Source organism: Microtus ochrogaster, chromosome 5, assembly GCF_000317375.1.
Source record: "Microtus ochrogaster isolate Prairie Vole_2 chromosome 5, MicOch1.0, whole genome shotgun sequence".
NCBI lineage: Eukaryota > Metazoa > Chordata > Mammalia > Rodentia > Cricetidae > Microtus > Microtus ochrogaster.
Genome location: NC_022012.1, coordinates 25,378,682 through 25,394,054, shown reverse-complemented (window position 1 = coordinate 25,394,054; position 15,373 = coordinate 25,378,682). Strand labels below are relative to the sequence as shown.

The following is a 15,373-nucleotide window of genomic DNA, read 5'->3' as shown; positions in this document are numbered from 1 at the left end:
ACTATATATTTCCACAAAGTGGACTTGCCCACCAGTCCATTGCGCACATAATCACTTGCCTTGGGGGCCATAGCAGCTCATGCCTAAGAGCAGTGAGGTCAGAGATTTCTGTCTTAATGGTCTGTGCTCTGGAGAACACCTGGAAGCAAGCCTTAGTCAGTGTCATGAGTAGAGTAAGACCAAAGCATCTTCCCATCAGTAGAAAGTGTCCTCATCAAATACATAAATTTAGTTAACCTTTTTTAGCCTTGTTACTGGACAGAGGCCTAAGCGTCCTTCAGTGAACTTTCTCCACTCGGCCTGTACGCAAAGAATGCATTCTTGAACCAGTTTCCCCAAATTATAGCCCATAGAGTGCCATAAAAACGACAGGAAACTGTTCCTTAAAGGTGGAGACCTTTGTGGAAATGTCTCCGTGAGGTCTGATTTTAGTCCTGGTTTCCACTTAGATACCATTAGCAATAACAGTAGGGTGGCATGTTTTAGGTTTTTAGGTTTCAAGCTCTGAAGGGTAAGATTGTAGAAGCAGCTGTGTTTTTTGTCCTGCAGTCCTAAGTAAATGCTTCCTGGGTTCTGAAGATGCTAGCGCTTTGGGCTGCTAACTAATTACTGTATTGACATGGACTGACATTGTTAGCGAATGTTACGCAAAGAAGGTTGCCCACCGCAATCTCGCAGTGGCGTCTTGGCAGGCAGCAGCACCCTGCACTTTCTGACAGAGGCACAGACAAATCTAGTCCATCCTGTGGCTCCTGTGCTCGATTATCTGGCTGACTCTCTCTCTGACTCTGTTTCAGTTCCCCCAACTCCCCTGCCAACCAATGATGTTGATGTGTATTTTGAGACCTCAGCAGACGATAATGAGCACGCCCGCTTCCAGAAGGCTAAGGAACAGCTGGAGATTCGGCATCGCAATCGAATGGACAGGGTAATGGTTTGTATTGTTTGTGGTACTAGGAATTGGATCAGGACCTGATGCACGCGAAGCAAGTACCCTGCAAGGCAGGATTTTTATACTTGGAAGAGAGGAACATTGCTGGCTAAAATGCCATGAGGTTCTAGGGAGCTACCTCCAGTGGATGAACCCCTTTTCTCCACCTACTCCCTCATGTGATGAAATTACTTTCAGGGGCGTTGCACTTCTGAACACGCCCTGTACTGGTATGTGCTTGTTACTCTTGCTATTGCTGACTTTAAATTTTTATTTTTAATGATCCAAATTTTTTGTCACTGTCAAAATTGAAGACTTGGGTTATGAAACTGTGAAAGTAGATTAGATGAAGTAAAGCAGTCATTAATGCTTTCTAGTTGCAGAGGGAAGAGTCTAAGTCTCTGGAATGTTTATTTACTTGGAAACATTCTAAAAATTAAAGCAAGGAGACCCATAGTACATCCTCCTCATGATCATGCATAGTTTAACCTAGGTCGCCTTGCCTGGGGACTTAGGATATAGCTTAGTTTAGAGAGTGCTTTCTTAGCATGCATAAAGGCCTGGGCTCAGTCTCAAGTACCATACAAAGCAGGGTAGAGGGGCACTTGTTATGCCAGCACTTGGAAGGAAACAGCAGGAAGACCAAAACTTGAAGGTCATCTTTAGCTATACTTGGAGTCTTAGGCCAGCTTGAGTTACTGTAAGATTGTATCAAAACATCACAGACTCTAAACCAACAGCTGGGGAGCCTGCATGGGGCCAAACTAGTCCCTCTGCATGTGGGTGACAGTTGTATGGCTTGGTCTGTTTGAGGGGCTCCTGGCAGTGGGACCAGGATCTAACCCTGGTTCCTGAGCTGCCTTTTTGGAGCCTGTTCCCTATGGTGGGATTCCTTGCTCAGCCTTGATGCAGTGGGGAGGGCCTTGGTCCTGCCTTAGCTTAAAATGCCAGGTTTGTTGACTCGCTCATGGGGTCCTTAGGGAGGAATGGGGGTTGGGGGGGAGACTGTGGTTGGTATGTAAAATGGATAAAAACATTTAATAATTAAAAAAAAAAAGAAGAGGAAAAAAGATTGTCTCGAGACAGCAATAACAGAAGGAATTGGTTGCTAGGCTTGTGCTCCTCATATTTTATACACTGGACTTAATCTTAGCAAAATGTCATCAGTTTTGATAAAAATAGATATTAATCTTAGTTTTTAATGAAGGGGGAATAAGCATAATAATAACTTGCCCAAGATATATAACAAGGAGATATGGAATTGAAGTTATGTCTGGGGATGGCCCAGGCCTAGACATTTTTGAGCAACAGTCTGACCTCAAGAGATCATGTGGTATGGTTTCCTTTTGCACAATTTCCGGCATTGGATTCAGTACCCATCAGTATTTTTAGAAAATGGAGAAGTTGTTTCAGAGGCTTATTCTCTAATAAGTGCTTTTGATCTTTGTTCTAGGTGAAGAAGGAATGGGAAGAGGCAGAGCTTCAAGCCAAAAACCTCCCCAAAGCAGAGAGACAGACCCTCATTCAGGTAGGACGTTTTCTCAGGGCAGAGGGGACAAAAGGTCCAGTGTGACCTGCAGAAAACACAGTCAGGGCCAGCTCCCAGGGACTTTGAATTTAACACCTCCTCCTAGTCAAGGACTTAAATTACAAGGAAGTTTCTCTCTCTCTCCCCTCTCTGCCTCTTCTCTCCCTCTCTCTTCTCCCTTCCCCTCCCCCTCCTCCTCTTCCTCCTTCTTCCCTTTCTCTCCTGTCTTCCCCATTTAGTTTTCCCTAGTAATATTGCTTGTCTGAAGTAGAAATAGACCGAACACACCTAATTGGTGCAGGAAGTGACTTTGGCTTTGCTGTTGTTAATTCTGCTCTCCTGGCAAAAAGCCCTCTGTTGTCTTGTTCATGAGCTCTTGACTTGTTTTTCAACACTACTGGATTAAAAAGAACCTGACTCATTGACAAGCCAGAAGGCAGAAAACACAGCTCTTTAATGCATTTTATTCCTAACTTTGTAAAACTGTAACCTCAAAATCATAGCAACAGATTTGTTGCTATTGTATCCTCTTCAGTAGACAGGAAGGGTTAGCAATAGAAACAGCAATTCATAAGACTGATTTGGGTTTGAAAAGTGGATCGTGTTATTGCTTTAATTTTTTGTGGGTGGGAGCAGTTTTGGGAGTTGAACAAAAGAGCCCCCCACCGTCATCCAGACTAAGCACATATTTTAAAATTAGTATATACCAGGTGAACTCTCTCCTCATCACTGGTATACTTCCTGGAGGACCTTGGCTTCTTTAATCAGTCACTCAAATTCTCAGAGCTTTAATTCTTACATAAGCAATTTTATCTTCTGTAGGAATATTTGATTGAGCAACCTTAAACTGCCAGTGAACATGGCCAGACAGCGCACAGATAATGTTCTCTTTACAGCTCTAGTAGGTGTGACTCAAGGCATAGCACATTATTGAGCTATGCTTCAAAATATGTCCTGTTAGTTACTGGATTCAGGATTTAGAAGTTGGTGTCTTGTTAGAGCATGGAAAACATGATAGTGAGCATTGAAAAACCAGATGTTAAATTGCAAACCTAGTCATTTCATTTCAGAAATTCAAAAGGTTCTCTAACACAGAAACTTTTTTTTTTTTTTAATGGATGGACGCATCCTAATAGAAATCAGAGGTGATGTCGCTCTGAATCTGTTACGGTATTATAGATACAGAGGCACTAGGCAAAGAAAAGCCTTGGATCCTGAGGGTGCTTGCTTAGACTTCCTACTGGTGCCATGAGTTCCGTGTTGTTCCTCCTTTCTTGACTTAGCATTTCCAAGCTATGGTTAAAGCTTTGGAGAAGGAGGCAGCCAGTGAGAAGCAGCAGCTTGTGGAAACGCACTTGGCCCGAGTGGAAGCCATGCTGAATGAACGCCGGCGGATAGCTCTGGAGAATTACCTGGCTGCCCTGCAGTCCGACCCGCCTCGGGTGAGTTGGCGGTCAGAGCAGTTATAGACAAGTCCTGTTCTTCCTGCTGCCTGTGTAAAGCGTGTTCTTAATGGAACTACAATGTTCCGCATACAGCCTGATAAAACATCAGATTTTTATGACAAGTTTTGACAAAAATGAAGGTAAAGATTAAAAAAGAAAAGGAACCGAGTCTAGTCTCTGCATGTATGAGCTTGGTACCATTATATCATGGTGTGCCTGCATATGCTACCTGTGATGCAAGTGGACAAGCATAAACTAAGGGGACTCAACTGTTTCCATAATTCTGGATTTTCTATGGTACCTTACTTTCAGAGAAGGAAAGCATGCCTTCTTTGAATATGCATGTTTGAACCAGTTCCATCAAAGTAATATTATGCAGGAAGGGGAAAGGTGTGGGCAGTGGTGGTGCACACTTTTAATCTGAGCCTTTTAGAGGCAGTGACAGGGGAGTCCCAAGCCTGGGGCTGTCTAGTAAACAGAGAAGGGAAGTTGTAAAATAATTCATAGTGGAATATGAATTATTCCACTTGAATAAGTGGTCTCCAGCTTTTTTAATGCTTAAATTGAACCTGTCTTGCTTCGAGAGTGATAGAAAGTATTGGACAGGAAGCTCATGAGGTGCCACAGAGGATAAAGACACATGTGCTGCATAAACCTGACGACCAGAGTTCAATCTGCAGAACTCACATAAAGCTGGAAGAAGAGAGCAAACTCCACAGCATTGCTCCCTGAGCGCTACATGCATGCTGCGGTCTGGCCTCCTCCACTCGTGTACTTAGGCGTACATACTGTTGATAATTTTTATTACCTAAAGAAGTATTTGTCAGAAGGATATTTGTATCTTTCTTGATTAAGCCATTGACGTGTCTCTCTCTAGAGTGACACAGAAAACCACCTAGCTCACAATATAGGTGTTAGCCACACCAGGAGGGGAAAAAAAAGTAATTCGCAGGAGGACCATGAGCTGAAGAGTCTGGAACAAACATAGTTTTTTTGTTTTTGCTTTTTTTTTTAAACCAAGAAAGATAGTTCTTTACTTGTTTCCAAGCTATAGCTTTTATCCTTAATCAATTTTGAAACTTCTGTTTTCCTTACCTGCTTTGCTTTCTCTGGTCTTGGCAGCCACATCGTATTCTGCAAGCTCTGCGTCGTTATGTCCGTGCTGAGAATAAAGATCGCCTGCACACCATTCGTCATTACCAGCATGTGTTGGCTGTTGACCCAGAAAAGGCTGCCCAGATGAAATCCCAGGTAAACGAGACATTTCCAGCAGGTGCTGAGACATGCTGCTGCTTGTGCTTGTTGTTAGTTCGGTTTTTCCAGAAAGAGATAAGTGAGTTTCCAAATCAGATTTTTCTGTCAGTTCATTTCTGATTCAGCTTATCACCGATTTGGTATGTGAAACCCTTTTCTAAGCAGATACATGGTGCAGGTCTTAAAAGTTGTTCCTAGCTCAGTGGTAGGGCAGATGCCCGGTGTATTTGATGAGCCACAAAACAATACTCTACCTCCTGCGGTATCCAGTGAAGTTTTTATTCAGAAAAATGCATTTCTGAGTTTTCCTATGCTGAGCCCATTTTACTCCACTGCCATTTGTACAGGTTTTTTTCTGTTTCTTCTTCTAGCTCTCGTCCATACATTAGTAATTCTCATGTATTCATAGACGGTGAACTGTGCAAAAGATTGCAGTCAGGCCGGGCGATGGTGGCTCACGCCTTTAATCCCAGCACTTGGGAGGTAGAGGCAGGCGGATCTCTGTGAGTTCGAGGCCAGCCTGGTCTACAAGAGCTAGTGCCAGGACAGGCTCCAAAACCACAGAGAAACCCTGTCTCGAAAAAAAAAAAAAAAGATGACTACAGTCTGGCGGTCCCTTGGTTTTCTGAGGACAGTATAATAGCATCACCACCCTTACTTTATTGTCCTGTTGTAATCAGGCGTGCAGATTATGAGTACTCACATACATGGGTGTGTGCACAGTGCTCTCCCAGAAATTCTTCTTCCCAACTTCTCATAGTAAGAACATAAAATAAGTTACCCAGAAACCACTCCCTTTGTTGGGCAGAAGTTTGTGTTGCCGTCCACATGTTAAAATTTCACGTATAGTCTAATGAAGTTGGATCCCTTGAATACAGCTCAAAGACTAATACAGATTAATTTTGTTAACTATGAAATGAAGAATTACTTTCCTCCAAGGTGCAGAATTCACATTAGAAGTTGGATATTTGAGAGAATTAAAGAACTTTGGTGCCTGAAGAGTGGGACTACAGGAAGGGATATTTCTGAGGTCTTGTGTTAAGGTTTCACTTCACACTAGATGGAGTAGAAGAGGGAAAACACCAAGAGTTCCAGACTGCCTTTGGAAGACAGGCGGAAAAATGAATCTTGTCAGGATTGGATTGATTTGATCCAAATCTTTTATTATAGTTTTGTTGTATCTTATAGGGGGAGGGAGGTCAGGGGATGAAAATAAAATTAAGTTTATATAGTATATATCAAATATATTTTTGGAGTGGATATTTTGCACTATATATATTATGTACCATATTCTAAGAATATAATGGAGAGAGAATCTTGTTTTGGTGCCAAAGATAGAATGTGGGGCCTTACACATGCTAGGCAAGTACTCTGCTGCTGAGCTACATATCCCTGGGCCTGATTGGTATATAAATAATTTATTAGCAAATTCCTGAGACAAAGATCCATAGGAAATAAACTGAGAAATAGAATCATCTCATCCTAGCAGTTCTGAGGAGAAACCCAGCTCTCGTGGGAACTCTAAGTCTGTTCTCAGTTTGTGATGTCAGTGAAACAGAACCACTGTTCTGTCAGAACCACTGACAGGAAAGAAATTGCATTTTCTTTCCTGTTCCTGTGCTCCCTGAGCACTCAACATGCAAACACTCAGCTCCTTATACGATAAATATTCCTTATCCCAAATATTTAGAACCAGAAGTATTTCTGATTAAAGATTAAATTTTTTTTTTTTTTGCTTTGTATGTAATAAGATATTCCTTGGAATTGGAGAGAGACTCAGGGGTTAAGATCGCTGAATACTCTTCTTGAAGACCTGGGTTTGATTCCCAGCACACATATGGCCACTCACAATCATCCATAACTAGTTCCAGGGGATCCGATGCCCTCTACTGGCCTCTGGAGGCACCAAGAACAAATGTGGTATGCAGGCTTACATATAAGCAGAACACCCATACACATAAAATAAATAAATCTTGTAAAATATTTTTTCTTTAGCCTGACCCAAATTTAAACCTGAAATTGGTTTATGTTTTATATATGCCTTATAGTCTGAAAGTAATGTCATGCAATATTTATAGTGCTCCTATATTTTGAACCTACCCTTTAGGCTCTTTAGCATGAAGGCTTCTATAATGACTAATTCCTACTATTGTACCTGTGGTTCTTGTCCTCTCAAAGGGCTCCTTAATTCATCTGAGGAAGTATAATGGTATCTATACATGCTTGGTTTCTGGGCTGCTCATTGCAATTCCATTTGCATTTTTTTTGCCAAGGCCCTCACACTTGAGTTTTCCCATCAGTTTGATTGGCAGAATAGCAAATACAAAATTAAATTGCTTTCATCTTGCTTTTAAAGGTCAGAAGCACATCAATCTACAGTAAAAGCATCTTTAATTTTTTTCCGTTTCAACCCTTCATGTTAATGTCTTCAAGGCTACCCAGTCCACTAGTTGTGCACGCCCTCTTTAGAAGAATTTGAGTAAGTGCAAACTTAGGCTGGAGAGGGTAATGTGGCCATGAGTTTGTTGAGCTGCTGGTGCAAAACTCCACCCCACCCTGTCTGTGGATCACAGTCACCTGTCTTTTCAACCTTGGATGATTTTGTTGTTACATTGGATTAACAGTGTTTGCATTTAGGAAAGTAGTGAGCTTACATAGATAAACGTTTCTTCAACACTTAAGAATGGGTGGTGGCACACGCCTTTAATCCCAGCACTTGGAAGGCAGAGTCAGGCGAATTTCTGTGAGTTTGAGGCCAGCCTGGTCTACAAGAGCTAGTACCAGGATAGGCATGAAAGCTACAGAGAAACCCTGTCTCGAAAAACAAAAAAAAAAAAAGGAAAAAAAAGAGAGACAAAGAGAATGGGTTATTTATGCCTTATCATGAATTATTTTAAAGAGCCATAATTTTAATAGAAATACATTAATTTTTGTCTTAACCATAACAATTTTAGATAGTTGTTTCACCAAGCCAAATCTATGAGCAGCCCTGCCTTCCTGCCACTAGTTTCAGTGTATGTTTGCGTACTCTGCTTTGGCTAGTTGAGAAAAGTGACTGGCATTTTCCCCCTTTCTCAAACTCAGCAACAAAAGGTTTAGTGCCCTATAAACCAGGGCCTTGACTCAGTAAAGTTAGTTACAGCTGTTTTGTATAAAAACAAGTCAACTGACTAGTAAGCATTGGTGTTTTTTTTTTGTTTTGTTTTGTCTTTTTAATGTGGATGAGTGTTTTGCCTGTATGCACGCGTGGTGCCTGTGAAGGCTGGAAGAGGATATTGGACCCCCTGGAACTACAGTTAACAGCCAGTTGTGATGGTGCTACAAATTGAATGCTGGTCTTCTGCAAGAGCATCAAATGCTCATAGCCATCTGTCCAGCTCCTCACGACCATATTCTGAAAATGAATATTTGAACTGGAAGCCCTCTCTGTAGATAAATGACTATCACTCACACTATGTGCTGTCTTATGCTTTAGAGGTCAGCCAGTCTGGCAAGGAAGGTAGTAGACTTCTCCTTCCAGCTGTTTTGCCTTGTTTAGTAGGAAGTAGAGCCTTTGCGTCTCTGGAACTATGTGGGTATTTTTCCTCCTGACCTTAGAGTTTTCAGTGACAAGATCTCTCCCCATCCTCTGCTCCTAGGTGATGACGCATCTCCATGTGATTGAAGAAAGAAGGAATCAAAGCCTTTCTCTGTTGTACAAAGTTCCTTATGTGGCTCAAGAAATTCAGGAGGAAATCGGTGAGTACTAATTATATCAAGGCCAGACTGGATTTTTTTGGTGAGGCTCAGGAGTGATGGCAGGGAAGAATGATATAAATAAAGAAAAGAGTAAGCAAGGCTGGTGAGGCAGACATTAGCACACCATGGTTTCAGAAAGTCTAGAATTAACTGGAGATTTCCATGACAAGGCTGAGGAGTCTCCAAAGACAGATGTACTGGCCTGGAGCCACAGAGCCTTGAATTTCATTGACCTTCACTCTTACTAGCGGAAGAAACTCGAGAGTGTGAAATTGCAGGGGCCTGGGACGTTTCCTGTTACCAGTTTACCCCGTATATCATTCTGTCCACTGCTCAGTGTTCCAGAGCAAAATGGTTTACTAGTAAACAGTATCTGCGTGAATTCTTGTTAATGGTAGCAAAGATGCAGATAGTGAAATCATCCAAAAGGCGTGAGGTTGCAGTTATGTGTGATGACTTATTTAGAGATGGACCATGGGTCCTATAAAGTTGGACAGTGGGCAGGAGGTAGATGTAGGCAGGAGTTAGGCAGGAGGTGGGTCAGACTGGGTCTATTGCCTGGTCTTGAGCTCTGGGATGACAAGAATTGACCTGTTTCAGAGTGTTGGTCATGTACCTAGACATGCTTCTTTTTTTTTTAATATTTATTTATTTATTATGTATACAATATTCTGTCTGTGTGTATGACAGAAGAGGGCATCAGATCTCATTACAGATGGTTGTAAGCCACCATGTGGTTGCTGGGAATTGAACTCAGGACCTTTGGAAGAGCAGGCAATGCCCTTAACCGCTGAGCCATCTCTCCAGCCCCCTAGACATGATTCTTAAATGCTGCTTTTCTGCTCCCTGTTGTGTTTTTGTTAGATGAACTCCTTCAGGAACAGCGAGCAGATATGGACCAGTTCACCTCCTCCATCTCAGAGAGCCCTGTGGATGTCCGGGTGAGCTCTGAGGAGAGCGAGGAGATCCCGCCGTTCCACCCTTTCCATCCCTTCCCATCTCTGTCTGAGAATGAAGGTATGTATGGTCCTCAGAGCCATCCCTAGGAGCAGAGGAGAGGACAATGAAATTAGAAAATTGGAATACATTTTTTTAAAAATCTGGTTGAGTTGGGGAGGTTGTGTCGTGTGAGAGGGCAGGGAAAGGGAAGGCATGGATCTCCCAAGCCCCTGTTGTGTGGGGGAAAGTAATACACTTTGATATCAGGGAAATCAGAAATATTTCTCACATTTAGTAGATTTCTTACACTTTATAACAAGCTGTCTCTGTGGTGTCCCTTGGGTTATAGGACATCATTGTCTTTCCCAACGGTCTGGGGAGGCAGATTGGGGGAGAGACTGAAGAGGTGTCCAGGTGCCTGGCAGTGGTGGTGCACACCTTTAATCCCAGCACTCGGGAGGCATAGGCAGGCAGATCTCTGTGAGTTCGAGGCCAGCCTGGTCTACAGAGCTAGTTCCAAGCCATAGATAAACCCTGTCTCGAAAAACCAAAAAAAAAAAAAAAAAAAAAAAGAGGTGTCCAGGCTCAGGGTCATATCTCTGATGTCAGTTGATTCCCAAGCATGTTTTCCTTTATTCTCTTGCTGGTTCTCAGGATCTAAAATTATGAATCTGTACCAGAAATAAACAAGCTGCTGAGACTTGTGCCCTAAGACTAGTTTGTATAATCAGCTTCTATTTCTTGCTGCTGCTGCTGCTGGTCAGGGTGGTGATGATAAAAATGGCCCCTGGCTTTGGAGTCTCCATTCTGTGCCAGCTTTAGTCAAGCACTGGACTTGGGTGCAGTTCATTCAGCCCTCAGAGCACTCTTGGAAGGGAGATACTGTGGGTGTCTCTCATGGAGATTCTGAGATTTGAGCAGATTAGGTACCTGTCCAGGGTTGAGCAGATTAGGTACCTGTCCAGGGTGTCAAGTAGCTTAGATTCTAAGTAGAACTGGATCCACACTGACAGTTCAGTTCCTACAGCTCCTGTGATCCAGTCACATAACTGATTAGATACAGTAGCCCAGTGCAGCTACCAGACCAGTGGGAAGATGTGCATCCAGCCCTACCTTGGAGCTTAAAACAAAAACGCCTTCATAACCTGTTAGCTCAGAGGTTCAGCTGCAGGGCTCTGGAGACTCGGGGGTGAAGTGGTGTCACCCCCTCCTAGCTCTTCACTCCACAGATCCCAAAGCTCCATGAGGCTGTGGGGCGGCCACACGTGGCAGCTTCTCTAGGCTTTTGTTTGGGATTGGGGCATTATGGGCAAAGCTCAACCTAATAGAACCTTGTCTCTTTGTCAGCGAACCACAATCAATACTAACTTCATTTTTTTTGCTGTTTTCTAAAAATAATAGTAGTTTGTGGGGTAAACTAAATAATATGGGATTCTTCCAAAATTTCTCTTAAAAGGTCCAATCCTGACTTCCACTTAACCTTTCTCATCAGGGATGCATCTAGTGATTTCCTGTTTAGATTACTGTTGGCTTGATTACGGGATATTATTTAAGGAAAAATGCCTTTTGTTCTCATTATAGAGAGGAACTTAGAAGGAAACCATTTTCTTTCTTAATCTCCTTTTGTGCTATTTTGTTTTTTATTGTTTTCCTTTCTGCTAGACACTCAGCCGGAGTTGTACCACCCAATGAAAAAAGGTTGGTTTGTCAAGATGTCCCATTAAGACCTCCATTCCTTTTCACTTCCCCAGTGTGTTGGGAGTTTCATTTTATGTTTTCATCCTACCATCCGACATCCCGCCTCATTCCTCCAGCCATGGCTGAGTGGAGCTAGAATAGTCCTGCCTTCATGTTACTAACGAGCTCCCTGGCTTTCCTGGCGTGCAGAGTCTAGTGCTGTGCGACACCCAAACTTGGCTTTGGGGAGTCCCAAGAAACAGCTTTCTTTGTCTGGGTAAATGTCAAAAAAGTATGTCAGTTTAACAAAACTTCTGTGTATAGCTAGTGTATATGGGATTGTGTTTGATTTTTGCAGTCAGGTAGACTGTAAATGTCCCTCTCTCTTTTTTCCCGTTATTATTACCAGTTGCCCTTTCCCCCTTTTAGCTGTCTTTACCATCCATCTGTGCCACATCTCATGCTCCTGAGTTGCAGTATTCCTCAAACACAGCATGCTGCTGCTGAGAGAGGTAGAAACATGTGGGCGGTAGGTGCAGCGAGTCGCCAGTCTTCAAAGACAGTGTGTACTGTAGAAAGCCCTATGCTAACTGCATTACCATCATTTTACCCACCAGATCCCTCTTGGGCAGAATTTTTTTGCTCAGTTTTATAGATTAAGCAGTTGAAAAAGTCACTCAGGTATTGCTTCCTAAGTTGGCAAGATTAATAAGTGAGAGGACCGATGTCTGGACCCAAGACTGTCTTCACAGCCCACGTGGTTTCTGCTGCCTGGGTTGCTAGTGACAGCTGAGAACCCCCCCAAGTGGTAGATAGTCCCCTCTCGAGTCATTGGCAGCAGCACTTATTCTTCATGTATTTTATGAACTTACTCTCTTACTGTTGGTAGTCTGGTCATGGGCGGACCAAGTGAAAGTCCCTGGCTCAGAAGCTGGTGTCGTAATTTATGTCATATTTTATTCTTAGAATCAGTAAGTAGGATCTGACTCTTCTGAGTGTCTTTGCATGTTAGTGTTATTCAGCTGTGTCTCTTCTTCCTGCAAGTCATTATGCTAACATTCCTCACAACTGTATGTCTTAGGTGTTAAGCCTGCCTGACTTTTGCTTTTCTACTTAAAAAAATGTGTGGGGACAATATAGCTACTAACTTTGGTCTCTTGAAGTCGCTTGTGTATATTATGAAACCAAAGTGTGCTTAGTCAGTGTTAAAAAAGAGCCACGGTCTATAACACTGAAAAGCCTTAGACCAGCCTGGACCAAGGCCAACCCTTAGATGAGCTGGTTCAGTGTCTCTTTGCATTCTGAGAATCTTTCCTTTTATGACTTAAAATTATAGAGTTTGAGGTGGGAGAAACTCAGGATTAGAATTTAGTAGTCTTGATTATGAGCATCTGTGCTAAATAGTCAGTGCCTTTCTAGATCCCCTCTTCCTTGAATAGTAGACAGGTAGGGTTGTTTTATTTGACCACCAGAGCCAGCCTTGATTTAACTGCTATCAAGTTGTGCTTTTCTTTTGAAGGGAACGCTTTAGAGAAAGATTGCATCACTTTGGCTGCAGTGTAATGTGTTAAAAATTTAATTAGGCCACGAGTTCAGTAGCTGCATGGCCATTATTAATCTTCTGTTGGTCTATGTTAAGAAAACAAGTCAAGTTGTGAATGAAAAACTTCACTATGGCTGGACTTGACATTATTGCCTGCCTTTGGCAGCTCCTGGACAGCAGTGCTGAATGTAACTCCCATTGGAATCTACTCACTAGCATGGCAAGTTGGTTACCAAGTCTCTAAATCATAGATATATGCAAACTAAATATGTTGTTAATAAGAAGAAGCTTGTGATAGCTAGGAAGCATATGCTTGAAAGTAAAACTAAAAAGGATTTTTCTATGTCTGTGCTGAGCCCAGATATGCTGTGGTCACATTGTGTGCCACACACGAATGCTGTTGGCTCAAACCATTTCTGACCTTGGAAAAAAGACAGTTACTATTCTTGCTCTTTCCACCTTGATTAAAATTCTTTCTGTTGATGAACTGCTTTCTTCCTGCTCACCTGGGTTACTATTTAGGATCCAGATCTGAGGGACAAAACATCCAGTGAGAGACAGGGGGAATAGATAATTACAAAACAATTTTAAATGCTACAACCTGGAAATGTCTTCCTAGAGACCCTGAAACTTGAAGGGCAAAGAGAGGACTTGAGGGTGGAAGGTGGCAAAGGTTGATATTGGAAGCAGAAATAATTTCTCGTGGAGAAAACTATTCTGCTCAAAGCACACATACAGGAGTAGTCCTTCATCTGTGCAGTAGAATCTGGGTACCAAAGAATTGTGTTGTTGGGTAGCTAGTGCTCATTACAGTCACATGTAAGGGTTGGAACATGTTTTCCATCCTGGAACTCCCCCAGACTCAGCTTCTCCAAAGGTTTGCATTCCATCCCTTCAGGTGGGAGACCAGTAAGCACCGTCTCCTTCATCAGTCCTTTGCAATGCTTGTACCATTCATCCTTGCAGAGCACAGTGCATCCTCAAACATGCCAATGCGGCGGCACAGGGAGTCTGGGGAGCGTTTGAGAAGCTCTCTGGCCCAGGCAGGGATTCGCTGCTTCTGAGAGACTGGCCTGAGGTGGGCTGCCTAGAAACTCAGCTGTCAACATTTTCTACACAGGATCTGGAATTGGAATGGCAGAGCAAGACGGGGGACTGATTGGTGCAGAAGAAAAAGTGATTAACAGTAAGAATAAGATGGATGAAAATATGGTGAGCCATTGTCATTTGCATAGCTCATTTCCTTTCGTACACGGGAGCAAGTGGCATGGCAGCTAGTTCTTCCAGGTTAATGTGTGTGCCAGTTTTCCACATGGTAGAAGAGAAGGACCCAGCTGCTCCCAAAGGTTGCTTTTTCCTGGTTAGCATTTGCATGAGAGAACCAGTGAAGCTGCTTTTTTCTTGAGTAGTTTACCTTTTACTATACAGTAGGGAATTCATGTACAGCTTAAGATATAACTAATATCGGAGGCTGTTTTCAAGTAAGTTAAAACTTACTAAGTGGAAAGCTGAATAAAATTGGGCTTTTTGTTGCTTTTCTTACACTGCTGTTCTTATTCTTCTTACATTCATAGTTTTCGGACTACTTAGTTTTTTGGTTGCTCTCAGCTAAATTTGATTTTTTTTCTTTTTAAATTACTCTTGGGGGCCGGGCGGTGGTGGTGCATGCCTTTAATCCCAGCACTCAGGAGGCAGAGGCAGGCGGATCTCTGTGAGTTCCAGCCTGGTCTACAAGAGCTAGTTCCAGGACAGGCTCCAAAACAACAGAGAAACCCTGTCTCGAAAAAAAAAATAAATAAATAAATAAATAAATAGCTCTTGGGGTGTATGCGGTCACGTGCTTGCCATGGTGTGCATGCAGAGATCAGAGGAGTCATTTCTCCTTCTGTGTAGATCCCAGGGACCAAACTGAACTTGTCAAGTTTGGTGGCAAGCACTGTTACATGCTGAGCTGTCTGGCTGGCCTGAGTTGTAGTGTAGTTCGTTAGCTGTCTGTCCTGAGCTTCGTCTCTGCCACCGTTACTTTGTGGGAAGTTCAGGTAAAGAAACTGACTGGAGCCGGGCAAGTTGCACAGGCCTTTAATCCCAGCACTTGGGAGGCAGAGGCAGGGAAAGCCTAGCCTACAGAGTGAGTTCCAGGACAGCCAGGGCTACACAGAGAAACTCTGTCTTATACTTTCCTCACCCCAACCCCACCCCAAACAAAAGAGCCTAACTGGACTGGCCACCTCGGAGCACCTCTGCCCACACTTACCTCCTCATGTGCCCACACTTACCTCCTCCTGTGCCCACACTTACCTCCTCCTCCTGTGCCCACA

The 15,373-nt window shown here is 43.0% G+C and overlaps 1 protein-coding gene across 4 annotated transcripts in view; it reads left to right on the top strand.

The window, feature by feature from the left end:
* Nucleotides 1–15,373, top strand: part of Aplp2 (amyloid beta precursor like protein 2) — a 64,835-nt gene that overhangs the window by 45,833 nt on the left and 3,629 nt on the right. For 2 of the 4 annotated variants that reach the window (XM_005346991.3, XM_005346989.3), the window contains 8 exons: nt 798–928; nt 2,385–2,459; nt 3,743–3,901; nt 5,027–5,155; nt 8,797–8,896; nt 9,761–9,913; nt 11,498–11,533; nt 14,176–14,267. In XM_005346991.3, the coding sequence (XP_005347048.1) occupies nt 798–928; nt 2,385–2,459; nt 3,743–3,901; nt 5,027–5,155; nt 8,797–8,896; nt 9,761–9,913; nt 11,498–11,533; nt 14,176–14,267 (875 nt within the window). The remainder of the gene's footprint in view (nt 1–797; nt 929–2,384; nt 2,460–3,742; nt 3,902–5,026; nt 5,156–8,796; nt 8,897–9,760; nt 9,914–11,497; nt 11,534–14,175; nt 14,268–15,373) is intronic. The other 2 variants (XM_005346992.3, XM_005346990.3) reach the window with 1 other exon arrangement.